The sequence below is a fragment of the Amblyraja radiata genome, chromosome 15 (assembly GCF_010909765.2).
Source record: "Amblyraja radiata isolate CabotCenter1 chromosome 15, sAmbRad1.1.pri, whole genome shotgun sequence".
Lineage (NCBI taxonomy): Eukaryota > Metazoa > Chordata > Chondrichthyes > Rajiformes > Rajidae > Amblyraja > Amblyraja radiata.
In genome coordinates this window covers 30,107,245-30,134,924 of record NC_045970.1, presented here as the reverse complement: position 1 = coordinate 30,134,924, position 27,680 = coordinate 30,107,245, and the positions used below count along the sequence as shown (strand labels likewise).

General features: G+C 39.6%; 1 protein-coding gene across 1 annotated transcript in view; it reads left to right on the top strand.

The window, feature by feature from the left end:
• The window catches only part of shtn1 (shootin 1), a 43,502-nt gene that overhangs the window by 6,805 nt on the left and 9,017 nt on the right, over positions 1 to 27,680 (top strand). The window contains exons 3-10 of the mRNA XM_033034462.1: positions 34 to 86; positions 4,706 to 4,766; positions 7,604 to 7,698; positions 17,891 to 18,068; positions 20,527 to 20,624; positions 23,035 to 23,116; positions 24,817 to 24,911; positions 25,251 to 25,397. Coding sequence (XP_032890353.1) covers positions 34 to 86; positions 4,706 to 4,766; positions 7,604 to 7,698; positions 17,891 to 18,068; positions 20,527 to 20,624; positions 23,035 to 23,116; positions 24,817 to 24,911; positions 25,251 to 25,397 — 809 coding nt within the window. The remainder of the gene's footprint in view (positions 1 to 33; positions 87 to 4,705; positions 4,767 to 7,603; positions 7,699 to 17,890; positions 18,069 to 20,526; positions 20,625 to 23,034; positions 23,117 to 24,816; positions 24,912 to 25,250; positions 25,398 to 27,680) is intronic.

Genomic DNA, 27,680 nt, shown 5'->3' with positions numbered 1-27,680 from the left:
ATTTGACATCAGATGTTCTTTTTTCTTGCATAGCAATTGATGGGTATGACAATCTTGTGAAAGAAAATGAGAAGATGAAAGAGGAGGTAAGTAGTTTTCAACATCAAGCAATGACCTCTGCTGTTGCAACATCTTTAAAGGAGCAAATAATTTCTGAGATATTCAAGAATCAAGAGTGTTTCATTGCCCTATGTTTTGAAATGAAGCAATGAAATACTTACTTGCAGCAGCACACGTTTGTAAAGACAGTACTCAATAGACAATATAATAAACAGAAAATTAAATAAATTTATGTCCAAAACAAACTTACAATGAGCCACAGAGGGAAATATTAGAAAGCTGTCCCAAAAGCTTGGTCAAAGAGATAAATTTCCAGGAGCAAAGAGAAAAAATAGATTGTGGAGGGGATTTTGGACCTTAGGTTCTTGTCAACTGAAGGCACAGTTGTTAAAGGGAGCTTGAGCGGCCTGAATTAAGGTAAAGGAATGTTATGGAGTTGGAGGAGTAAATACTTGGAGGAATTTGTAAAAGACAATGATAAAGTTTAAATCGAGGTATTAGCTTAATTAGGAATTAGTTTAGAGTGGCAGATTCATGGAAAATGTGGAAATTACAGGTAATATTGAGGTCTATGCTCCATCTATCATGGTGAAGCATGTGAGCATCCAGCAGAAGTCTGAGAATATTTTGAATCTTGTTGGTAATATTTAGTTCCAAGTTGGGGCAGCAGAGTGGTGCTGTTGCTGCTCTACAGCTCCAGAGATCCATGTTCAATCCTGACTATGGGTGTTGTCTGTACAGTGTTTGCATGTTCTCCCTGTGGGTTTTCTTTGGGTGGTCCAGTTTTCTCCCACACTCCAAAGATGTCCAGGCCTGCCGGCTAGTCGACGCAGACTCGGTGGGCCGAAGACCCTATTTCTACTCTGTATCTCTAAAGTGTAAAGTCACACCAACTTTTCTCTGAGACATTAAAACCAGATCCCATTCAATCTCCCTTCCTGTTTGATGTACTTGACCCAGCTTTCAAAGCTGTAAAAGAAGAGAACAAAGGATAAAATAGGCTGCTCGGCACTTTTGTGTTATTATGAGTTATCATCTTATAATCACAGATGCATGGGATATGTTGCCACAGGTGATACGAGGCTCTGTCAAAATTGTGCCATCCTTTCATGGCTGGGTTAGTAGGTAGGTGTTGAGTTGAAGTAGCAGATGTAATTCACTTTGTCCAGAGCTTTATTTGTTCTGAATTTTGGATGGGATGTCTGCTGATACACTAACATTTCACTTCATTCTGATCATTGTGTTGAAATTAGTGCCATCTTGGAAGAACAGTTTTCAGATTCCATTTGGGTAGATGACAAGCTAGTGGTAGGGACATTGAATTCTCCAATATTAGGTACCTAACCCACAAACAACCCTTTTTGTTCCCTTTCCTTCCCTCTTCCCTGTGCTCCACCAAGGCTTGCACACTTCTCTCCTACCCTCTCCTCTTATACCTATAATCCTTCTTCTAGTTTCATATTTTGCACTTCTATCCTTATCTCACACCTTTAGTCTTTCATCTATTGCATTTGGCCAACCGCCTGTCTAGCAATAGCTCTACTCGCCTGTATCCACCTATCACTTGACTGGGTTTGCCTTGCCCCTCCTCTTTAATGGCTTTCTCCCCTCGGCACCGCTCACAACCCTCTACAATCAGTCTGAAGAAGGTCCCCGTACAAAATGTTACCTATCCCTGTTCTCCATGGATGCTGCCTGGCCCGCTGAGTTAGTACAACACTTTGTCTTTTTCCCCCTAAATATTCACCATGCCTACCACATTCTAAATTAATGAGAAATAATGTATGGTATATTCTATCAATAACTAGAGAGTGGTCCTGAGTTATTATCTACCTCATTGGAGACCCTTGGACTCTCTTTAATCGGACTTTACTGGAGTTTATCTTGCACTAAATGTTACTCCCTTCATCATGTATCTGTACACTGGATGGCTTGATTGTAGTCGTGTATTATCTTTCTGCTGACTGGTTAGCAGTCAACCAAAGCTTTCACTGTACCTCGGTACACATGACAATAAACTAAACTAAACTTTTTTGATCACTTAGAAAGAACGTCAAGCCTTTGTCATGCAAATTATGGATTCTTATTCTTTGTAAGGGAGAGATGAGGGGAGAGAGAGGGGGAGAGAGAGGGGGAGGGAGAGATGGGGTGGAGAGAGAGGTGGGAGATAATTCAGTTCATCACATCCATGCTGGTTGCCAAGGGAAAAAAAATCTGATTATCCCAGTCTTCTCCAATTATTTCCTTGTATCTCTGCAAGTTATTCTCTCTTACATGCCCATGAACTCCCATTCAATTTTTTTTTGCCATTAACTACATTAGAGGTCGACTTACAGATGCATATATTAATCTGAAAAGCAGCACGTATTTAGGATGTGGGATGAAACTGAAGTAATTGATGGGAACCCACCTGCTGAGAGAGAATGTGCAACCTTCCATGATTCATTGTAACGTATTTTGTGAAGTATTACATTAAATAGTTTTCAAAAAATCACCCTTGCATTTGTGCTCTTTTAAAATTGAAGTCAATACTAATGTGACACAAATAATTTCCTGTGTTGTGCTGGATCATTTGGGTATCTGCCTTCCACTTCCAGCATTTTGCAACCCTGTAAACTGAGATGCCCAGTTGATTCCCCTTTCTGGCAAGCTCTTTTGCCTCTTCCCGTGTCTCCTAACTATACCTCATCCTCGCATCTGTCGCCTCAATAACCACCCAGCTTCAGTCATGTTTCACATTTGCCACCCCTTAAACAGATGCATTTTCCTCTCTCTGCTGACTATATTATGCTAGTTAATTAACTGATAATTCAGTGCAACTGACTTTGAGAATCCCATCTGCTGCCAATGCAAAATATCAAAGCAACCTCCATCCTTTCATTCCTGATCTGTTCTCATATAGCTGTGATGCTTTATATCCTCTCTTTCATTTTCTTCTCCATTCTTCTTCTCTGCTCCGCTTTCTCTTCTTCCTAATCTGTTTCTTCTCATTATCATTTTGCTATTCTCGTCATCTCAGCCTTCTTTCCTTTTTACCCTCTTCTATCCTTTTCCCTCTTATATACTCCATCCATCATATTTTCTCTCAGCCCTTCTACTCTCATCATCTCTTTCTTTCTCTCTCTCCTTCCTCTTTACAATCATTCTCTTTTCATCATCCCTCCTTACTTTCCCTTTCCATCTACATCAAGTTTTTTCTACTATTGCTTCAACTGAATAATTCAATTGTCCTCAGCTTCTTATGTGAAACCACTGTTGCTGATATTGTGTAATTACAGCTTGCTACTTAACTCCTTTCTAATGATACATTTTAAGGGCATTTATTGGGATGAAAATAGTCTGTAAAGATGGATGTTATGATGTAATTATATTGTGTTATGCAAACATTTTGAATTTTTGTCATGAAAAGCAAGCATGAGGCTTTCACCTGTTAGATAATAAGGCAATGCAAATTGTGTTAGCTTAATTTTAATATAAATATATCAGGTTATATTGTTTCAATGTCGATAACAAGGAAAATGGAACTGGGATAAGGAACTGCCTTTGGTTATTCAGACTTGTAATACACATCGTTAGTGACACTATCAGTAACAATTTATTTCATTTACTTCTGTGAATCGCGTGCATTAATTGTCATTAATATATTAACCTGTTGAATATATGATGCAGTGTATTTATTTAATTAATTATCCAGTGGATTGTCAGTCAATAGAATAATATTGACATAATGTTACAGGTTGTGATTTTATAAAAAAGCTTCTATAACTAGGGTAAGAAGTAAGTAATGGAGGTGTGCATGTATCAGTGCATTATAATTCTGAAGCAGGGATAATGCAGATAATTTGCAATAGGCTTTCCTGATGTATTACATAAAATAGAAAGTTTATGTTCAGATATTTTATGTTCAAGTTTATGTTCAGATATTTGATGCAAACATAAACTCAACACATTTTATATTACCCTTTTGGGCAGTAAAGGTTCTCCACTCTTAGATGGGTCTCCTCAGTTCAGAATATGGAATGTGTATAAGATGTTGGGGCACAGAAGGCTGAGGGGTGATCTTATAGAGGTGTGCTAAAATCATGAGTCTTTTTTCCAAGGCTAAGGGAATCAAGAACTTGAGTGCATAGGCTTAAGTTGAGAGGGAACAGATTTAATAGGAACCTGAGAGGTAACATTTACACACAGAGGGTGATGGGTATATGGAATGTTGCCACAGGGAGGTGGTGAGTGAATGGAATGAGCTGCCAAAGGAAGTGGTTGAGGCAGGTACAATAACTACATTTAAAAGACATTTGAACAGATATGCGGATAGGAAAGGTTTAAAGAGATATGGGCCAAACATGGGTAAATAGGAGTAGCTTAGATGGGGCATCTTGGTCGGCATAGACAAATTGTTCTGAAGGGCCTGTTTCCGTGTGCTATGACTTTATCTCCATCAACACGTGTGCAAAAGCATCACTGCATCAAAAGCAGGTAATTGAGGGACCTTCAGAGAATTTGCGAAATTGGACCAGTTCACATTGTTTCAATTAGTTCACGTTGTTCCACTGGCCAGGTGGATTCTGAATCTCTGATGATAATGGACATCATCTCCTGGTTGTGCTCTGTATAATTTTTTAATATATTTTATATTTATGAACAGAATATAAGATTGACTGAGGAAAAAGATAATGCTGTTCAACAAGTGAAAGAACTCCACAGAGGTGAGTCACTATTTGACCTGTTGAAAGGTGACAGTTGTTTCATTCATTTCAATAGACAATAGGCAATATTCAGCTCTCTGTGGCTGAATACGATGAGACAGGAATATATTCTGTCTCATGAGGCTTTGACAGTGGCCTGAGTGACCATCTCTGCTGAAATATCAATAGCTTTATTGTTATAGTTCAGTTAAACAATTAAACCGAAAGAGTAATGAAGAAACAATGGTCAAAGTTTAAGAGCATCGCATTAATGAACACTGCTTTCTGATGTAATTAGTAACCTCAAAAAATAGTTTGATCTCTTTTTATTTATTGAGATGTGACCACGGCTGACAATGCTACCTTGTTTTATCCATCTCCACAGATGCTACCTGGTTTGCAGTACAAAAGCTGCCCGATTTTATGTGGGTTAGAAAATAAAACATAAATATATTTTACATACTTTTCTTTGAAGAAGGATAATAGATGATGCTTTCTGAATGTTGGAGTTTTAAAGCAATGTTAAAATTTGACAAAGATGAAGATGGTACAATACAATGTTCAAATGACATTTGAACAAGTTGTGAAAGGTTTAGAGGGATATGGGCCAAGCACAGGTACAAGGGATCAACATGGATAGGAAACTTGGTTAAAGTGGGCAAGTGGGCAAGTGGGCCAAAGGGCCTGCATTTGTTCAGTATCTATGAATGAATCTAATAGAGTTACATGGCATGTTAAATAGATAAAATTGCAAAGTGCTTCACAATGGGATAAAGGTGGAAAAAAAGACACAAAGTGCTGGAGTAACTGAACGGATCAGGCAGCATCTCTGCAGAGCAGGACAGATGATGTTTCAGGTCGAAGCCCTTCTTTAAGTCTGAAGAGAGGTCCTGATCTCAAGTGTCACCTATCCATGTTCTCCAGTAATGCTGCATGACCTGGTACTTTGTGTGTTGTTTATGAACCAGCATATGGAGTTCCTTGTTTCTGGATATGGAATGAGATACATAGAAAACAGAAGAATTCAAGATCTAAAGCTTAATTATTATTATTTTTTGAGTTTTTTTTAATGTGAGGGTTGAGGAGAAAATAACATGTGGGTAAGAAGCAAAGCCATGACTCTTGACAGTTTTGACACCAGAGATAGTAGTAGGGGTTAGTAGTGGAATGGGGGGAGTGGGGTGGTAATGGAAAGATGGAGTTTGTAACTAGTTCAACCAGTGATATAGGGAAGAATAGAAGTATAGGGAATAGCTTGGAGGAGTTTGAAGAAGAGGCCATAGATTTAAAATCTATCATTAATCCATATTCTAATAAACATGAAAAACTATCCCTAAACTTCATGGATCCGTTTATGCTTGCCAGGGTCCTCCAAGCCACCACTTGAATTGGTACCTGGGATATACTCACACCCTGATGTTGCCCAGATGGAAGCAGTGGGATGACCTGGCTGGTCCTCCACATACTCGGACACAGCAATGACGTCTGGATGGTTGCAGGAAGAAATTAAGACTGAAAATAATTTGCATAGCAAATATGATGTGCTATAGCAAAAATAAAGAAGAATATTGTTGTACTGAATTTTGAACTTTAACCAGATAGCTGCATACATTTAAAATTCAGATGACATTTTCCAGAGAAGCCGTAACAATGTACACCAACGGAGAATTGAATATGGTCTTGAAAGTATTTTTGTTCAGCCTTCGGCTTGGCATCACTCAGGTGAATGGCTTAAAGTTGATGTGAACAAAAATTGGACGAACAGTATTATTATGAAATGACCTTGGCCTATAATTAATCTCGAATCGGAAAAAAAATAAAATTGGTCAAATTCCAACTCCAATCTTAGTTCCAGCTATTTTATAGTCATAAATTATCTTGGGTTCTGTGCAGTTTTGATTTGTAATTAGGCATGAACACATATTGTGTACGACTCCTGTTTACCGAGGCCAGTTTGTATGTGAAGTAGCTGCATTCTATACCCAATTACATGATTTCATAGATCTCTGAAAATTGGTTCTATTCACAGTCGGCGATAGAAAGCCTCAACACAATCATTTCTTTTCAATTGACGATGGCAAGGTTGATGACAACATGATCATTGTGTTATAATGATAAGACCACCAAGGCATTTGTACTTTTCATCAAGGCGTTTCACAGTAGATACAATTTAATTCACTACACTATCAGCAATGCTCACATTTGTCTGATACCATTATGTAGCCCGTCTCCACAGTTATAATCACTGTCCTAAGAGAAATGCTGATAAATGATCTCCAGCAGTCAGAGAAACTCTCAATTAAGCCTGCCACTTTCAATGTGTCAGATTGTCTTATGCACTTGTACAATTTTGGTTTCAATCCTGTTTATTTACAATGCTTACCAATAATTATGCTTAACGTGCCATTAACTGAGAAGGATGCCCTGCTAAGAAGACTGCCAGAATCTGTGAAGGTTTCAGGGGGAGTTGCTGGAAGTCAGCACCATCGGAGGCTTTCAGTCTCTGATGGGATGCTGTGGTAGTGATTATAATGCAAGTATCAAGCTCATCAAGTCATAATTAGATGCCACTCAAATGTGCCACTTGTAATAACAGTGTTGATTCATGTTTTCTCTGTGACAGCAGCTGTTAATTAGTTAAGTGGATTCAGTGGCCTGTTCTTGCTGCAGTTTATGATTACATCTGAACATGTTAAGGTTACAGATGTCTTCCAGCCTTTTCTTGCTGTGGAAAGTTTTTATTCCCCATTATACTTTAACTGGGCCTCATAAAGATTATTTAACAAAATTAATCGTCTATAATTTGAATGTTTTCTGTAAATGAAGTGATGACAGGTAAATATGTTTTTTGATTGCAGTCTCTCGAATGGTGATTGATGAAGTCGGTGTAATTCAAAGCCACCTTGACATGGAGAAAAATTGCCGTGAAACTGCTGAAATATTTGCTTCAAAGGTATATCATGTATCCAACAATATGTCAAACTGATTTTCTTCCACTCTTATACACTAGAATTTTCTAACTCTTTGATTTCCCATTCCTCTCAAAATTATCTTTGAGCCAGCCATTATTTAACCATAACTTACTGACTCTCTCTGCTCGCCCTCAATATGTAGTATTGTATACTTGCATCTTTGACCTTCATCTTAAACGGTCAAGTTAAAATTTAGTAAAAGATTCTGCGCTATCTCTGAAGTCCAGTTTTTATTTTCTCTAAGAAACACATAGAAGTGATGGAATCTTATACTGACTATTAACAATGCACATTAAGGTTGTGATGGATTTCTAAGTTGATTCAATCACTCCGTTCCCAAAATTACTTGAAAAATACAATCTCCTCTATTAATTCCATTAACATGAATGTCACGTTTCAAATTTGAAATCTCTAACTTCAAGTGTATGCATAATACTAAAGAACCTGTTGGGTTACAGAACGTTATATTTTACCATGAATTTCTTCTTCTAGATTTTTACTTTTTATTGATTCTATAAATTCATGAAATGAACAATGATAATTTCTCAGCCTCGATTTTTTGTGAGCCTTGACAGAACTGATGAAATGTCCATCTCCTGGAACTGATGAGTTTTCATCTTGTACATTGTGATATTTGACACTTATTTGGCGGTAATGAAGCAACTGAACTTTCAAGAATAGTTTCATTGTAACGTCAATCAATCGCTAAAACAATTATAAGAAGAATAAAAGGACTAGAACACTTGTTCTGGTCTCTTTTTATTTTACTATTTTCACATTCTCATCAACTCCGTCAAGATTGAACACATCAGGGGAAATTTACAGCAGACAATAAACCTCCCAATCTGCACATCATTGGAATGTGGGAGGATACTGGGGCAACCGTGGAAACCCATAGACAATTGTGTGCCATCCTCTCTCAAAATCGAAGAGGCTTGCAATAGATCTGAGTGATGCTTCTGCTGTAGTTGGACATCTGACAGCTTGTGGAAACTCAAATACAACACTATAACTTGCATCGTCAAGTGTGTGAGGAAGTGTTGGGGTACATGAATGTCAAGTAGAAGAATTACTTGATAGATATGGTGGTTGGGTGAGTGGTTGTTGCTTAGATTCATGCATGAGGTTAGTGATGCAGTTGTTGGAAGAACGGATTGAATGCTGAACCCTCTGACCATGGCATCAATTATGAACAAATAGCCCCCAGATTCAGGAATAGTTTCTTCCCAGCTGTTATCAGGCAACTGGTCCCCTCGTCAGCTAGAGTGTGTCTATGTTTGGTTTAAACCAACATCTGCAGTTCCTTCTTACACATCATATCTACCTCATTGGAGATCGTTGAACTTTCTTTAATAGAATTCATTGGAATTCACTGTTATATCTCTGCACTAAATGTGTATTCTATCCTTTATCTGTACATCCTTCTATCCTTTATCTGTACATAGTGGATGGCTTCATTGTATTCATGTATAGAAACAAAGAACTGTGGATGCTGGTTAATAGACAAAAGTACACCAAGTGCTGGAGTAATTTAGCAAGTCAGGCAGCATCGCAGGGAAATGTGGATAGGTGATGGTTCGGGTTGAAAACCTTCTTCAGATGTATAGTTTAAAAAAACAAACTGGATAGCATGCAAACAAAATCTTTTCACTGTATCTCGATGCATGTGACAATAATAAACAAACATTATTAACTCCTTACCAAAACACATTGATGTCCTTGGGTTTTAATCCTCACAGCAACTTATCCTGCCTCCTGATCTTGGTGGGTGATTGAAAATCTTTCAGTAGGGAATTCCCCTTTTTTTCACCTCGAGTAGCTCCAATCCAGACTAAAAATCAAGACATCCGCACCCTTGTGCCCTCATTGGCCTGGTTTCAATTAGTGTCCAAAGCTTTTGCACCAACTTCATCCGCTGATTACAATAATTGCATTACTGTCTTTAGATGCATGCATATTTTCAATCCATACTAAGTTGTTTCAATGGTCTTTCACAAAATAGGACCCTGTGGTCATGGTCATGGTCATGGACATTCAATTGCCCCATTAGAAAACTACATAAGCTGAAAATGTGAAGATGATCAAGAGCATGAATATTGCGCCCACCTTCCATTGAATCATATATCATGAACTCAGGTTTTTCTATGATCTTCAGTCTCTCCCTAGATGTATATATCAAACAAACTGTTGCTTCTATACACTTCTTCCCTTAATGAATGCAAAATATCCTCTTGGAAAGAAGGAATAAGATAGATGTTGACTACCTATATTCATTTTTCCAATGGAAATAATTTCATAAGTGTTGTAATGTAAAAGATGATTGACTCTGGTATAGGTTACATCAACTTCGCTATATGTCTGCAATTCCCAGAATAAGATTAATAAAATAAATATGACACAATTTTGGATATAAATTGTTGCACGATAAATATTGAGTTATACTGTACAGATTGTAAAAAATAATTTGTAACCATGACTTCTAATGAGGACCTCTGCTCCCAGTTTCTGATTAATTTTATCGAAGACTGTAATTTTATGTAGTTGGTTCATCAGAGATGCATCACTTTTAGAATGATTTATATAGATCGTTGATTGCATGTGGATGCTCTCTGGCTTTCTCATCAGAAAATGGATTGGCAGACTATATCAAGGGCACATTTTATTTATAATATATGCCATTTCTGAGCTTTTACTCTCAGATATCACAGAAATCACACCTTCCGGGGGATAGATGTGAAGGTATTAGGTGTATATTTTCCCAAGGAACTAACTCAGAATTTTGATTGTAAGAACATATCTCAACCCATTAACTTGTCTTCACAATATAATTATTTGAAATTCATTCTGATGCTAACAAGGAAAATTACAGAAGCCAAAGGATTATTATACTGCTCTGAAAATGATGTTTCTTTTAGAATTGTATTCATTTAGATAGTGACGTGTCAGCGTACAAACCTTAAGGCTAAATATCTGTGCACATTCAGTCAAACAAACAAATACCATACCAAATAAAATCATTATCTGAAGCATTAATTGTCTCACTGTGAATCATAATTTTAAAGCAACCAATTTGCATTCAAAGGGAATTTACTGAACAACTATTTGCAAAAACATCTGGATATCATCCAAGATAGATTTGTTTTGCGAATATTTATCAAATGCATCCCAAAAAATCACCAAGGCTTTCATGACAGTTTTTAGAAAGATCATGGCTACAGGCAGGTGTAAACACTGCCAATTTTCTTTCCAAATCATATGCTGCTATGATTTAGAAAAATATTGTCATTAGTCCAAAATCATGGTGCAATCCAACTAATAAAACTTGTCTACATCTTCACCACACAGACTCTCATGGTTCAAGAAAGGAGCTAGCCATAACTTTCACCAGGCCAGCAATATTTCCATCAATTTCCATACTGAATTGAAATTAATACATTGCTTAATTTTGAATGGTTGATTTTGATTGAATACATACCGAAGACGGAGCTTTAATTGTATTATTAAATATTAGACATGCTCTACATACATTTCCATAACATGAGCCTTTTCAAATTCTGAGTTGTCTGTTTATAACAGGAACATTATAATTCTAATTTTATTGCTTTTCCTTTTTAATTAAATTAATATTTAACAGTAAGATGACATTCAAAAATATTACTGGTAGACAAAAATGCTGGAGAAACTCAGCGGGTGAGGCAGCATTTATGGAGAGAAGGAATAGGCGACGTTTCGGGTCGAGACCCTTCTTCATAAATATTATTGGCATCTTAATGTTGCTCAACTTTTATCCTAAGTTTTACATTAAATGTTAGGTTACTGCTGGATCTTCAGAATATTTCAGCTTGTGGCGGCTCCCAAGGGTCGTGCCACCTTAGTGTCGAACCCCTCGGCACAGGAGTGGTTCAGTCCGGAGGCGGCCCTTAGCCGGAGGCTTTAAAGGCAGGGGTTTGGGTGCCATCTTCCTCTCGTTTGGTCTTCCCTACAACCGGGAGGAGCTGAATAAAAAGTGTCTCTCTAAACACGACTTTGTGCTTAATTCCGAGACCCACGTACTACATTGGTGACCCCCGACGCTCCATTGGCGTCATGATGGAGAACAGACAAAGCCCTACCTCCTCACAGGCCGGCCTGGCCCTGTCTCTGGACGCGGTCTCCATAAAACTGCCCAAGTTCTGGACCACCCGGCCGCTCATCTGGTTCCAGCAGGCGGAGGCCCAGTTCATGTAAAGTTCATGTAAGGGATATTGGCATCAAAGGCATGGTCAGAATTTAATATCCCCAATGCCCTTGAGAAGTTCAGTTTAGAGATTCAACCTTAGAAACAGGCCCTTTGACTCAGCTAGTCCACGCTGACCAATGCCATTCACACTAGTCCTATGTTATTCTTCTTTCTCATCCACTCCCTACACACGAGGGGCAATTTACAGAGGTCAATTAACCTGGAAACCTGGACATCTTTGGGCTGTGGAAGGAAACAGAGCACCCAGAGGAAACCCACGTGGTCACTGGGAGAAACTGGAAACTCTGCACAGACAACACCCACGGTTAGGCGCAAACCCAGGTCTCTGCTGCTGTGAAGTATCACCTTTACCAGCTGTGCCACTGTTCTGATGAGCTGCCTTCTAGAATTGCATCAGTTAGAAGTATAGCCCCATTTGGTAGTTTCCGATTTAGACCCAGACGTGGTGGGGAAATGGTAATAAACTTTCGGAGAGCTTGCAAGGGTCTGTTTTCACTGAAAAATTCTGACAGCTGCAAGGATAACTACTTTTAATGTAAAATTTATGATAAAAGTTGATCAACATTGAGGTTGCAGTAATAGTTATGAACGTGGTCCAACTTTCTTCCATTTACTTTTTTGCACTTTAATTTCTCGTTGTTGGAACCTATGCATTTGGTAAATTGCTAAATCACTGTAGATTGTACACACTGTAGCTATTGGGAATGAGAGGAGGAATTTTCTTCCCCAGATTTAAAGTGTTGATTTTTGGTGGGTGATATTAAGCTACCTTTGTATTATTCTGAGTTAAGTTCATCCAGGTAAGCGGACAATTCTGCATCTGATGCCTGGCAAGTAGTTAATATGTGGCAGACATTCTCAGGGGATTAGAAAATGAACCACTTGCTACGTAATACTCTTTGACTTGTTCTCACAACGACATTACCTACAATTCAATTAAGTTTCAAATTGACCCTTCCACCCCACCTAACCCCAGGATACTGATTGTGAGGAATTTGACGACAATGGTACTATTGAATGTCAAGGCGAAAGCAATAGAATCTCAAGCTTGAAATAGTATTGCTTAGCACCTAGATGGTGCAAATGTTATCTTTCACTGAGCAGCCCATATTGTTACTTGGGTCTGTGTGCACTCACAGACTTCTTTATCAACTAAGGTATTGCAAATTGAATTGAACCCTGTGTAATCATTGGCAAACAATCCTACTTCTGACTTTACAGCAAAGGCAATCTTTGGAGCAGTTATATTTGGTTGGGCCAAGACATTCCCCTGAGAATTGCCAAGTGCAATATTCTATGGCTGAGATAATTGGCTTCAAACAACATGAACAATTGTTCTTTGTATTAGATACCACTTCGGTTTTTTCTTGATTCCTATTGACATTGGTTTTACCAGGGCCCCTTGATCCTAACCCGGTCAAATGCTGCTTTGGTGACAAAGCCAGGCACTCTCACTTCTCTTTTGGATTTCTGCAGTTTGCCCACATTCAGGAAGGGAAAGTGAAGGAACCATGCACCTGTCTGCACTGGCTGGACATCCATGGGAGGGTCAAAAGCTTCCAGTTCCTGAATGTACACATCTCTGATGATATGTCCTGGGCCCAACACATCAATGCAATCACACACAAAGCTTATCAATGTCTTCAGTTCCTCAGAAGTGTGAGGAGATTTGGCATGTCATTGAAGAATCTAATGAACTTCTACAGATGCGCCATAGTGAAGATATTAACTAGTTACATAAACTAGGCCTGGTTTAGAAATTCGAATGCTCAAGAATGAAGAAAGTTGCACAAATTGGTGGACATTGCCCCGTCCATCATGACCTCCCCACCATCAAAGGGATCTACAGGAAGCATAGCACAAAGATGATAGCTAATATCATCAAAATCCCTCACGACCCTGGCCATGCTCCTACGGACCTGCTACGGACATTCTCCGAGTTCGAATCAGGCCCTTTAAGGGAAGATTATGTCTGTGTAACTTGATTGAATTGTTTGAGGTAATAAGACGGGTCATCGCATGTAGTACATTTAATGGAAACTGCTTGGAGTTTAAAGAGGAATTTGGCAGCGTCCAACCAGGAATGTAAAAACCATTAGAATCTAAGAGAATTGTGGGATGTTGGATTCAATGTTTGGTCAATGAGAGAAAGTCAAGAAAAATATTTGTGATTATGTGCAATAGTCTTTTTGCAGGCACATTACCGGCCTCTTTGCTTTCCATGACATATATTAATGACTTAAAGACCTTCTCAAGATCTTGTTACAACATCCCAATATAGTCATACAGCATGGAAATAAGTCCTTTTAGCCCAACTTGCCCATGCTGACCAACATGCCCCACCTACACTAGTCCCACCTGCCTGCATTTGGCCATATCCATCTAAACCTGCCCTATCCATATACCTGTCTAAACACTTCTTAAACATTGCAATAGTACCTGCCTCATAAGTACCTGCCTCAGCCACCTCCTCTGGTAGCTCGTTCCATGTCCCTAACATCCTTTGTAGAGCATGAGTTGCATACTAGTCAGTCCAATGCCACTTGAAATATTTCCTTATCTTCAGGCAGTACTTACACATTCATTATGCATTTAAGATGTTTGTTGCCTGGCATAGAAATCACAACAGAAGACCTTTGCCTCCTCTACATTGAGAGAGCTGTTTTCCACTCAGAGCCTCAGTCATTCCACCTTAATTTGCTCAAAGTGAACGATGGTGAAAGTGCATGCATTGCTGGGATCTTTGCATAGGTTCACTGCTGGTATTTCATAAGGTTAAAATCCATTTCTTTAAGTGATCCAGTTTTGCTTATCAGGCTTTATCATTCTTTGCTTTGTCAGAGCTGTCTCTGCTCTTCACAGTTTTGAAGTGCACCATTATCAGATTCTTTGGGAGTATTTAGAATAAGTTTAAAAGAGTACAGCGCATGGTTCCCAATGAATAACAAAGCAGCACATGTATATCCTAGTGATTTAAAATGAGGAATTATGTGGTTGAAATTTCTTTATGAAATGATTGCCTTTGGTTTAGAATTCAATATAATAGCTGTACAATGTGATTTATATAATAATAAGTGTGTGTACTATCCTCTTGGCACAAAGACTTCTGCATTTCTGCTGAGGTTCTATAAGGTGCTGGTCAGGCCACATTTGGAGTACTGTGAGCAGATCTGGGCCCCATATCTGAGGAAGGATGGTGCTGGCTCTGCAGAGGGTTCAGAGGAGGTTTACAAGAATGATTCCAGGAATAATAATAATAATAATAATACATTTTATTTAATGGGCGCCTTTCAGACATCTCAAGGACACCTTGCATAGTAATCGGAATAACATATAATCGGAATATAACAAGTAATAAAGACATCACAGAGACACAAATTAAAAACAGAATTCAATCCAAAAACAGAAAATCAAAAACACAGTGTGAAGAGGGAGCAGCGGCAGCCAAAGCGCGCCAGCGTCCACTCTCTCTTCACGGTAGCCATCTTGGACACAGACCTACAGGACTACAAATTAGACAAAAAAAAAAAAAAATCATCCCCCCACAATGGATACCACTGTGGGGGAAGGCACAATGTCCAGTCCCCACCCCATGTTCACCCCAAAGTCAGGCCTATTGAGGCCACCGCAATTGCCTCTACGGAGGCCCGATGTCCCCGGCCGTTCTCACCGGGTGGTCTTGCCCCGGCGTCGGGAGAGTTCTCTCGGCGGCTGGGCCACCTGGAACGGCCGCTTCCTGGTTGGAGACCGCGGCTGCCGAAGCCGACAAGGCCGCGCCGGTTTGGAGCTCCCAGGCTCCCGATGAAAAAGTCGGCGCCGCCTCTCCGCACTGCCACCTCTCCGCACTGCCACCTCGCCGCACTGCCGCCTCTCCGCTCCGCAGACCCGCAGCCCGGAGATGTTGCTCTCGGCGGTCCAGCGCGTCGCTCCAACGCGGCGATCCAGGCAAGGCGTCGCCCGCTCCACTCCGCTCTGCTCCAGTGCTTCAATGCTGTGCCGCCGCCGAGGCCGAGGTGCTGGGCGGTCCCCGCCAGGAAACGGCGCTCCAAGTCCGCTGGTAGGCCACGAGGACGGGTCGATGGGCAGCCCGGAGAAAAGGCTGCCACACCGACCAGGTAGGGACCTAGAAATAAAGTTTACACCTACCCCCCACATTAAAAAGACCATATCCCCTACAAACAAAAAAAACTGTGAGCAGTACTGTGAGCAGATCTGGGCCCCATATCTGAGGAAGGATGGTGCTGGCTCTGCAGAGGGTTCAGAGGAGGTTTACAAGAATGATTCCAGGAATGAGTGGGTTAGCATATAATGAGCATTTGCAGCACTAGGCCTCTACTCGCTGGCATTTAGAAAGTTGAGGGGGGACCTGATTGAAACTTACAGAATAATGATAAGCATAGATAGAATGGTTGAAAGGATTTTTCCACTGGGACAGTCTGGGATCAGAGGTCATAGCCTCAGAAATTAAAGGCGCTCTTTTAGAAAGGAGGTGAGGGGGAACTTCTTTAGTCAGAGTTAAGGGCCTATCCCACCAGCATACGACTGCATGCGGCTAGCGCGACCTAACGTGGTCGCTTGAGCCGTACGGCCTCGCGGGGCTGGTCCCACTTCAATCGCCGGAGCCGTATGGAGTTGTGCGGGGCTGGTCCCGACATCGCGCGGGGCTCCGAAAAACTGACACTGTCCAAAAATTCCGCGCGGCAACGGCCTGTCGGCCCGCAGCCACATTGAGGCCGTACGCAGCGCCTCAACGGGCGTACCCACCATCCTGATGCCGTACGCAGCGTCTTGATGGCGTATGCCTAGTGCATGGCGTTGCATGATTATGTCACCGCCCGGCGTGCCGTTGCGCGATGACGTAACCGTCCAATGCCGTGCAACATCCAAATTCAGTCAGCCCGCCTCCTGCCCAGCTGATTGGTGAGTATGATGTTGGGACCAGCCCCGCACAACTCCAGACGGCTCCGTGGTTGGAAGTGGGACCGGCCCCGCGAGGCCGTATGCCTCAAGCCAACACGTTTGGTCGCGCTAGACGCATGCAATCGCATGTTGGTGGGACAGGCCCTTTAATCCGTGGAACACATTGTCACAGAGAGCTGTGGAGGCCATATCAGTGGATATTTTTAAGGCAGAGATAGACAAATTCTTGATTAGAATGGTTGTCAAGGGTTATAGGTGAAGGCAGGAAAATGAGATTAGGAAACATAGATCAGCCATGATTGAATGGTGGAGTAGACTTGAAGGGCCGAATGGCTTAATTCTACTCTTATAACTTGTGAACTTGTAACTTGTGAATTTTATATCTTCATCTCCAATAACTGCAATTGCCTGGTCACAGGTTACTCTACCTTTAAGTGATTATCGTCACTGGTGTCTTAGTATTCAGAGATGCTGGCAATCCAAACATAATAGTATATTCTGGAAATCATCTCACATTTTACCTTATCTTGTTTTTCCTTTCTTGAAAGAATGCCATAATATCGGTCAAGAATATTTTTTTTGGAAAGATGTGCATATTTCTCCAACTGGCCCATCAGTTTGTACCTTGTCATGGAAGTTCATCAACAGCTGAAGTAACACAGAGAACTGCAGATACTGGAGTCTTTAACAATACACTAAGCGCTGGAGTAACTCAGCAGGTCAAGCAGCATCTATGGAGGGAGGAAGCGTCCTGACCCTAAACATTATCTATCCATTCCCTCCATAGATTCTGCCTAACCCACTAAGTTACTCCAGTATTTAACACTAATGGCATGTAATTTTATCTTGTCTTGTGCCATGGCACTTGACAAATTATAATAATATTTGATCTAAATATTGATCTTTTCAAAGTTGGAATAATTCTTCGTTCAAGGAATTTCTAAAGGAAAAATCCCTTGAAAACCCATTTTTAGTGAGAATGTGTTTACCTTTGCAAAACCTTTCATTTACAGCTCCACAAGGACAATAAGAACCTTAAAAGAATCAGCATGCTCTGCATGGGGAAACTGGCAACAGATACGCTCCCTGTTGAGCTTTCCTTAGGAGAAGATTCAACAATTGATGCTACAAATATGCATTTAGACAAGGATATTGGATGTACTTCTATAGAATGTCAACATCAAATTCAAGGTGAGTTAGTACAGGAGGAGAATGTTTTATTGATAATGGGGACATCCTAATGCCACCAATGCCTTCCCTTGAAATTTAAAGAAAAGATGGTTATCAACAATTGCAGCAGCATCTTGATCAGCTGGTCAAGTGGGCTGAGGGATGGCTAATTGAATTTAATGCAGATAAGTGCATGTTGCATGTTGGGAAGTCAAACCAGGGCAGGGCCCTAAGGCGTGTTGTTGAGTAGAGGGATCTAGGAGTACAGGTACATTGTACTCTGAAAATGTCATCACAGGTATATAGATGGGTTGAGAAAGCTTTCAGTATATTGACCATCATCGGTCAGGATATTGAGTATAAAAGTTGGGATGTTATGTTACAATTATATAAAATGTTGGTGAGGCTGCATTTACAGTATTGTGTTCAGTTTTGATAACCCACTATAGGAAGGATGCGGTTAAGCTGGAAAGAGTGCAGAGAAGATTTACAAAGATGTAGCCAGGACTTGAGGGCCTGAGCTATATGAAGGGGTTGAGCAGTCGAGGACATCATTCCTTGGTGCGCAGGAGGCTGAGTGATGTTCTTATAGAGATGTATAAAACTATTAAGATAATAGATAGGGCACAGATTTTTTTGCCCAGAGCAGGAGTATCAAGAACTAGAGGACATAGGTTTAAGGTGAGACGGGAAAGATTCAATAGGAACCTGAAGGGCATCTTTTTCACACAGAGGGTGATGGGTATATGGAACAAGTTGTCTGAAAATGTAGTTGAGATAGGAACTATAATAACATTAAAATACATTTTGACACGTCCCTGGAGAGGAAAGTTCATCAACAGCTGAGGTAACATGAACGGCAGACACAGGGAACTGCAGATACTGGAGCCTTGTTTAGAGGGATATGGGCCACCCATAGGTAGGTGAAACTAACATAGGATGGGGCATCGGTTGGCATGGACAAGTTGAACTGTAGGGCCTGTTTACGTGCTATATGACTCTATTGCCATATTGTAGCATTGCTTAATTCTTGTAAAGTACTTTATGGATTAGAGATCATAGTTTAATGGAGGTTGTTTTTGATAATTGACATAAATTGAATGTCTTGCCTTATTTGTAGAGTGAAGCAAATCTTGTAAGAGTCCATCATAAGCCCGTATTCACATATTGGTTTTTAATACACTATTTTAAAATGGTACACAGTCCAGTTTTGGGGTTCAATTAGGTCTATTTTGAGTTATTTTTTTTATTGTCGGTAAATGTTACCGTAAAATGATTTTGAATTTGGATACTACGTAGACAACCAAATGGCTGTGTTCAATGGCTAACCTGCAAATGTTTAAACTTATTTGTTTCCAATGACAGTTTCTGTTGTTTCCAAATATTCCAGTCTTTGTTTTGTCTTGAGATCGAGCAAATGTCCATATGGTGCCAGCGCAATAACCTGGCCCTCAACACCAGCAAAACCAAGGAACTGATTGTGGACTTTGGAAGGAGTAGGAGGGGGACCCACAGCCCCATTTATATCAATGGGTCGATGGTTGAAAGGGTCAAGAACTTCAAATTCCTGGGCGTGCACATCTCTGAAGATCTTTCCTGGTCCGAGAACACTAACGCAATTATCAAAAAAGCTCATCAGCGCCTCTACTTCCTGAGAAGATTATGGAGAGTCGGATTGTCTAGGAAGACTCTCTCTAACTTCTACAGGTGCACAGTCGAGAGCATGCTGACCAGTTGCATCGTGGCTTGGTTCGGCAATTTGAGCGCCCTGGAGAGGAAAAGACTACAAAAAGTAGTAAACACTGCCCAGTCCATCATCGGCTCTGACCTTCCTTCCATCGAGGGGATTTATCGCAGTCGCTGCCTCAAAAAGGCTGGCAGTATCATCAAAGACCCACACCATCCTGGCCACACACTCATCTCCCTGCTACCTTCAGGTAGAAGGTACAGAAGCCTGAAGACTGCAACAACCAGGTTCAGGAATAGCTACTTCCCCTCAGCCATCAGGCTATTAAACCTGGCTCGGACAAAACTCTGATTATTAACAACCACTTTCTGTTATTTGCACTTTACCAGTTTATTTATTCATGTGTGTATATATTTATATCATGGTATATGGACACATTTATCTGTTTTGTAGTAAATGCCTACTATTTTTTGTGTGCTTAAGCAAAGCAAGAATTTCATTGTCCTATACAGGGACACATGACGATAAACTCACTTGAACTTGAACACTTGAACTTTGTTTCCATAATTAGCTGGTGAAGGAATAGCCGAAGTAAGTAAATGAATAATAGTCCATTCTGCTAAAGATTCTCATCTTGTTCAAACCCTATTGAGGCCAACCTAAACATAGATAGTGCTAAACACTGTTCCACTCCTTTCCTCTGAAATTCCTTATCCTAACATTTATAAAAGTTCATCTCAATTATAAAATAAATCTATCATTTATGTAAATTAAAATGTTTCTATAACTTAGATCTTCGAGAAAAACTGACAATAGCACTGGAAGAGAAGAAGCAGTTGTCTTTTCAGCTGGAGACCATAAAAGGTCATTGCAAGGACTTGACTGATAAAGTAAGTATCCAATGCAAAAGATATCTTGTTGAAATAAAGAAAGGCTCTTGAAATAATTATGAGCACTATTTTAGCTGAGTGGTATTAATCTTCTGGAGTCTGAAGCGTCATCTGTCCATTACCTCTCCAGATGCTGCCTGACCTGCTGAGTTCTCCAGCATTTTAGTTTTTGTTCAAAATTCCAGCATCTGCAATCTCTTGTGTCTCTATAGTATTAATCTTAACTTGGTGAAAGCCAAAAGATCATAGGTTCAAACTCCACATTCAAGATTGTGTATATTAGTAATGCAATATTCTATTCCAAGTTGGATAAGGATGTGCCCGTTATACTATTTTTCCTGATATTCTAATCAATATTTATACACCACATCTGCTGGCTCCTCAAGACTACTTTTCAATTTTGTGTATTTTTGGCATTTGAGGGGTTAACATTACTTGTGTGGTAATACTTCAAAAGTTAATCATGGCTGATTTAGTGTCATAGCTTTTAATATACAGTAGTTTCCTAATCTCCCATTGCCACCACATGTCTCATGTCTTCGTAGTTCATTTACATTTAAGACCTGGCTTCATATTGAATGAAATTACTTAAACTCTTAATAAAAAAATCTACCATATTATGATCTGCATGCCCCCTCCCCTCCATGCAACACCTCAAGGCCCTTTAACTATAGTTCACCAATTAGCTCCTTCTCATTGCACGAAACTGGATTTAAAATAGCCTGTTCCCTCACTAGTTCTATAACATATTGATCTAGAAAGCCATCTTTCGTGCATTCCATGAATTCATTTCCCACACTATTGAAGCTAATTTTGTTTGTCAAGCTGATATAGATTGAAGATGGCCAATAATATTGTATATGTGTTATATGCACATTTATTTTCCTGGTTTACCCTTGCCCTACTTACCATTACAGATTGGGGACAGGGCATTTATACCTTATACCAATGTTTTCTGTCCTTTGCTGCTGATTTTAATGTTTAACTTTCTGATCTCAGTTCCTTCCCCTCAACTACTTTTTATATCATTTATTCAAATTAGACACATTAAACCTACTCCAACTGCTCGTCCATTTTGTCATATTTTATTAACATTTTGTATCATGAAACATTTTATACTCAATATTAGTCACTTTGTAAACGTCTGTGTAATGGCTTCAAAATTAATTAATTCATTCAAAATAGTATTTCATTGCCAGTGAATATTTGGGATTCTAGGATTGTGATAGGTACTATACAAATGAAAATGCTTGATGTAAATCCTTAAAGCAGCTTTTACAATTCACCTTGTTAATTGCATGACGAAAATAGTTATATGTGACATTGCCCACAGGTAAAATGCAGTCAAATACAATCTATTGATGCAACAAACAAAAATCTTAAATATCATCATTTGCCTGAGAATAATTTTGTAACATTAGTTCTTTCATATTATTTCAGGGCATGGTTTCTTTTTCTTAATGCAATTTTTAACATTGTTATCCTCCCAACACTTCTGTTTTGAAGCTTTATTCTGGGATTGAGGCATGTAGCAGAGAGAAAATATTGACCTTATTGACATCTTAGAATCATGGCCGTGAACAGAGGATAAACAAGTGCTAAGAGGATATTGAATGTTTTCTCAAGACAGTCCAATTAAGTGAGATAGAGTGGCAACATTATTGATCAGATGCTAAATCCACCTTTTTGATGATGGTTAAAAGGTTAAAAGCAGGAGGGAAGAAAACTGGTAGAATGCACTAATGAAAGGAGCAACAATTGGTACCTGCTGTTCAGTTGTATCAAAGAAATCAAGCAGAGATTAAAACTAAAATGCTAACCATTGAAGGGAACATCAGTCAGCATCTGAAAGATTAAAGAGAGGTATTGTTTCAGTGGATCAATATTTACTGAGTTTTTTTTTGAAAAACAATAATGATAATAAAATAAAACGATAAAATAATCTACAAAGAAATTCATTGTGAATTTGGCACATTTTGAAATGCTAAGTATTATTGAAAAGTTCTTCAATATGAATATATAAATGGTTCAGTATAAACCAGCTAAGAGATGTGAAAAATATCTCTAACCACGGATCAACTAAAACAACGACTAATTATTTACTCCAATTAGCAACATGATGCATAGAACAGGTAATGTTTATCCTTGAAATCTGGCTTATATTTTAATGTTATTCCCTTTGGGATAAAGACAGCATTTGACCAAGTAGGGTATCAAGGAGCCCTGGTAAAACAGGTCAATGGACATTAAGGGAAAATGTTTGGGTTTGTACAAATGACACGCCATCTGACTTCTCAAATAGTTTCCTCTTTGTAGATAAGCATAAATATCTCTAATAGATTTTATTATTAGGTGTTATTTTAGTGATGCTGGTATTTATTGTAATATATATTCCTTTTAATTTTTCCAGTTACGAAAAGAAGAAGAAAGAAACATTGTTCTGGCTACAAAGGTTGACAAACAAAATCAAATTCTAGCCAAGTACAATAAAGGTTTTTGAATTTTTAATTCATAAGTATTGTTCTAGATCAATAGATTGGTAAAACTGGATAGAAAACAATTACACTAAAATATACATTAAACTTATTGAAGTATGGTATGGCAGTGAGAGTCTGACAGAACTCTCATCAGAGAGGGGAGAACATCTTCAAAGTAGGCATGCCTTGAAGAGCTTTCACAATGGAGCATTAAAATGTAGACAAGTAACTGCAGACGCTGGTTTACAAAACAAGACACAGAGTGGTGGAGTGAAACAAGAGGTCAGGCCGCATCTGCGTCAGGAAATAGACTGGATATTTCGGGTAAAGACCCTTCTAGTGACCTGACCCGAAATGCCATAAATCCATGTTTTCCAGAGATGCTGACTGATCCGCTGAGCTACTCTAGCACTTTGATGGGGTTTTTTGGAAACCAGCATCTGCAGTTCCTCGTATTGCCAATTACGGAGACTATATTGGCATCTGCCCCAATCATTAAGCAGAAAAACGTGCCAGTGTACAGATGTAACCATTCTTCTGACTTCCTCCTTGCATTCATTTTACTTTCTTTCATCATACACAGACATATTTCAGCAAAATGTTCTCTCCTCAAGGTACTAGTTTAATCTTGCAAACAATATAAACACTTATACCTCTCCTGACATCCACCTGCATCCTTTGCTAATACAAAACGTTAATTATTATTGAAGAAAAAGTTTAAAAATTCAGCACACGTTTGTAGTAATAGGTGAAAACTGAAGATATTGGTGCAGGGCATAGCATGCAGTGGAAAGGTCTGGACCCAAAATGTCCACTGTCCATTTCCCTCCACAGATGCTGCCTGACTGACTGTGTCCCTCCAGCACTGTTTTTATATTTCAGCTTTTCCTTTAACTGTCTGATTCTTTATTTTCTATATAGTTGCTGTTAAGATTGAGTAAGGTTGCATGCTTTCTTTCAAAGTAGAAAGTAAATCAAACGTTTCCCCATATTTTGAAAAGGAAATATAATGTAATTAAATGTGTGATTACCCCTCATCTTCATTGTGTAATGAAGGAAAAATATTGGGCTTTGGATCTGGAATATTAATGAGTGCCTTTGTATTTTCTCTTTCTCTTATCATTTTCAGGGAGCATTTTCCTTTCAAAAGAGAATATAAGAGTTGGATAAGCAGATTCTGCTCCTCGGGTGGCAATGAGTTTAAGTGAGGGAGCTGGACAGTGTCCATCCATTTTCTCCATCAATAAAACCTGGTGCTCCACCTAGTGATGTGAAAGAGAACTTGCTCAAATAAAGCAAACAATCAGGATTATTTAAGCATGAGAATCTAGCTTGGTCTTTCTTGGATTTGGATTCAAAGGTGTGAACTCCAACTCTAATTGTTTTTCCAGAATCAAGTGCTATAGTATCGTGGCTATGGAGGCGTGAATATTTATTTTTGAGCTTCTTTTCAAACAGTAAATTTAAAAAAAAAGAATCATGTAATAATTATTGGAATAGATTTTAATACTTCTTTTTCTAACTCAAGTAGTGATAATCAGATATCCAAATAATCCCAAAAGACCTTTATTTATTTTTTAACTTGGATTTAAGTGGCACATACTGCACACATGTTAATTTTATCTGCATATTTGAAGCATACTCAGATTCGCAAATGCTGTGCAATAATATAATACACTTTATCGTTGAATGTTAATTATTTGTGTTTATCCAAGTTTCCACTTTGGCCCTGGAGGAATACGAAAGCTTGGAGCAAAGTCTAGAAATGGAGAAAGATCTCCGAGAGGAGGCAGAGTCTTTTGCTCATGAGGTATGAAGATTAATTGGTGTTTTGTGAATCACAGTGTATCTGATCAGTTAGAGGCACTCCAGTCTGCAGAAAAGAGGTACAATACCAAAAATAGTGGCAGCAATAAATCTGCTCATTAACACATTTTGCAGTGACATGCTAAGTACATAGACAAAATAACATTAATATCAAATCAACCCATCTGGCTCATGGTACATTTTGTCCGATATGCAGACATGGATTTTCAAATGTGGGGAACAAGATATCTCGTGGCCTTGTTTTGCAGAAAACTAAAATAGGGGATTAATTTAGACAGAAATCCAAACGCTCGAATTTAGAATTTATTTGTCCTCACTTCAGATGCTTATCGAACAAAAAAAACTAAAACGGCAAAGCCGGGTTCTTATTCAGAACATGGTGCCTCATGAGCAGCTAATGAAAGCTCTTGACGACCTTGCAATTGTGACAGAGGTAATGGAGAAGGAGAGAATTCTGCATGAGAAAAAGGTAAGATGCCCACACTCTCAAAGGAGATCACTTATGTCATAAGGGAGCACTGTATAATGGAAATATACTTTTTTCAAATTTGTGGAATACTGTGGTTAGGTTGGCTTAGCAATGAAAATTCACCCATTGTCAAGTATTGGATTAGACTCGCTTGAAGGCCAAGCGTGATGTTTGTGAACTATATTATTTGTAGAACAGCTGCTTGGTTACTTTTAACTGATACAAATGTTGGTTCAAAGCATTTTCTTAAAATCTGGGAGAGTGTGCACGTGTGCGCTTTTAACGTTTTGATGTCTACAGAGCTAATGCTGTTTAAGGAGTTGCTGAGTGGGCTGAATCTAATGCAGAATGAGCTGGGTGCATTGAGGAAGGAATATATTCATATGTGGCCTCAATTCAAGAGTTCCAAACATCCATTGAGTGATGTGACATGGCTAGAATGTACTGTTATTACTTCCTGAATAGCATGCATTGGAAATAATCCAAGGGGAAAGAATTTATTGTATTTGGTAACAAACTGACTACTATCTATAACAATAACATATGAAGTGCTTTGGAAGATTGGCAATGACCCACAATTGCGTCAGTCTTCTGGGCAAACCAGACTCTCTGCGATTTGTATACAGGAAAAGTATGTCTATGGAGAAAGCCGCCTCTCTTGCAGTACATTTAGCCTTGATTACCGAGACAAATCCAATGTCAGGATCCTGTTCATTGACTACTGCTCGGCTTTCAACACCATCATACTGTACTGGCTGATCCCTAAATATTTGGCTCTTGGCCTTGGGACCTCCATCTGCATCTGGCTCTGGACATGTTGACTGGCAGACCGCAGTAGATTAGAATTGGCCCTAATATTTCCTCCACCCTCGGGGTTGCATGCCCAGTTCCCTGTTCTACTACCTGTATTATCAACTCCATCTTTAAGTTCACTGATGATACCACTGTTTTCACACAGATCTACAACAATGATGAGATAAATGATTGAGAGCCCTGTGTCATGGTGTCAGGGCAATAACCTAGTTCCTTAATTTCAGCAAAGTGAAAAAGTTGGTTGCTGACCTAAGCAAGCGAGGAAATGAACACAACCCTGTTCTCACCCACAGAGCTGCTGTAAAGATGGTTGACAACTTCAAGTTCCAATGCATCTACAGTGCATTCAGAAAGTATTCAGGCCCCTTCACTTTTTCCACATTTTGTTACGTTACGGCCTTATTCTAAAATGGATTAAATTCATTTTTTCAATCATCAATCTACACACCATACCCCATAATAAAAATGCAAAAACAGGCGATAGAAATTAAAAAGAAATAACTGAAATAGCACATTTACATAAATATTCAACCCTTTACTCAGTACTTTGTTGAGGCACCTTTGGCAGTGATTACAGCCTCAAGTCTTCTTGGGTATGATGCTATAAGCTTGGCACACCTGTATTTGGGTAATTTCTCCAATTCTTCTCTGCAGATCCTCTCAAGCTCTATCAGGTTGGATGGGGAGCATCGATGCACAGCTATTTTCAGGTCCTCCAGAGACGTTCGATCGGGTTCAAGTCCGGGCTCTGGCTGGGCCACTCAAGGACATTCCCCATCCAACCTGATGAACCTACAGAGGGTGGTGAACACAGCCGGTCCATCACACGTTCATCACTTCTCTCCATCCAGCCCATCTTTGCGATGTTTCGATCAGGAAACCTGGATGTGTAGTCAAGGATGCCTGCCACCCTAGTCATTCCTTTTTCTCTCATCTACCTTGTGGGAGAAACATAGAAACATAGAAATTAGGTGCAGGAGTAGGCCATTCGGCCCTTCGAGCCTGCACCGCCATTCAATATGATCATGGCTGATCATCCAACTCAGTATCCCGTACCTGCCTTCTCTCCATACCCTCTGATCCCCTTAGCCACAAGGGCCACATCTAACTCCCTCTTAAATATAGCCAATGAACTGGCCTCGACTACCCTCTGTGGCAGGGAGTTCCAGAGATTCACCACTCTCTGTGTGAAAAAAGTTCTTCTCATCTCGGTTTTAAAGGATTTCCCCCTTATCCTTAAGCTGTGACCCCTTGTCCTTCCCCAACATCGGGAGCAATCTTCCTGCATCTAGCCTGTCCAACCCCTTAAGAATTTTGTAAGTTTCTATAAGATCCCCTCTCAATCTCCTAAATTCTAGAGAGTATAAACCAAGTCTATCCAGTCTTTCTTCATAAGACAGTCCTGACATCCCAGGAATCAGTCTGGTGAACCTTCTCTGCACTCCTTCTATGGCAATAATGTCCTTCCTC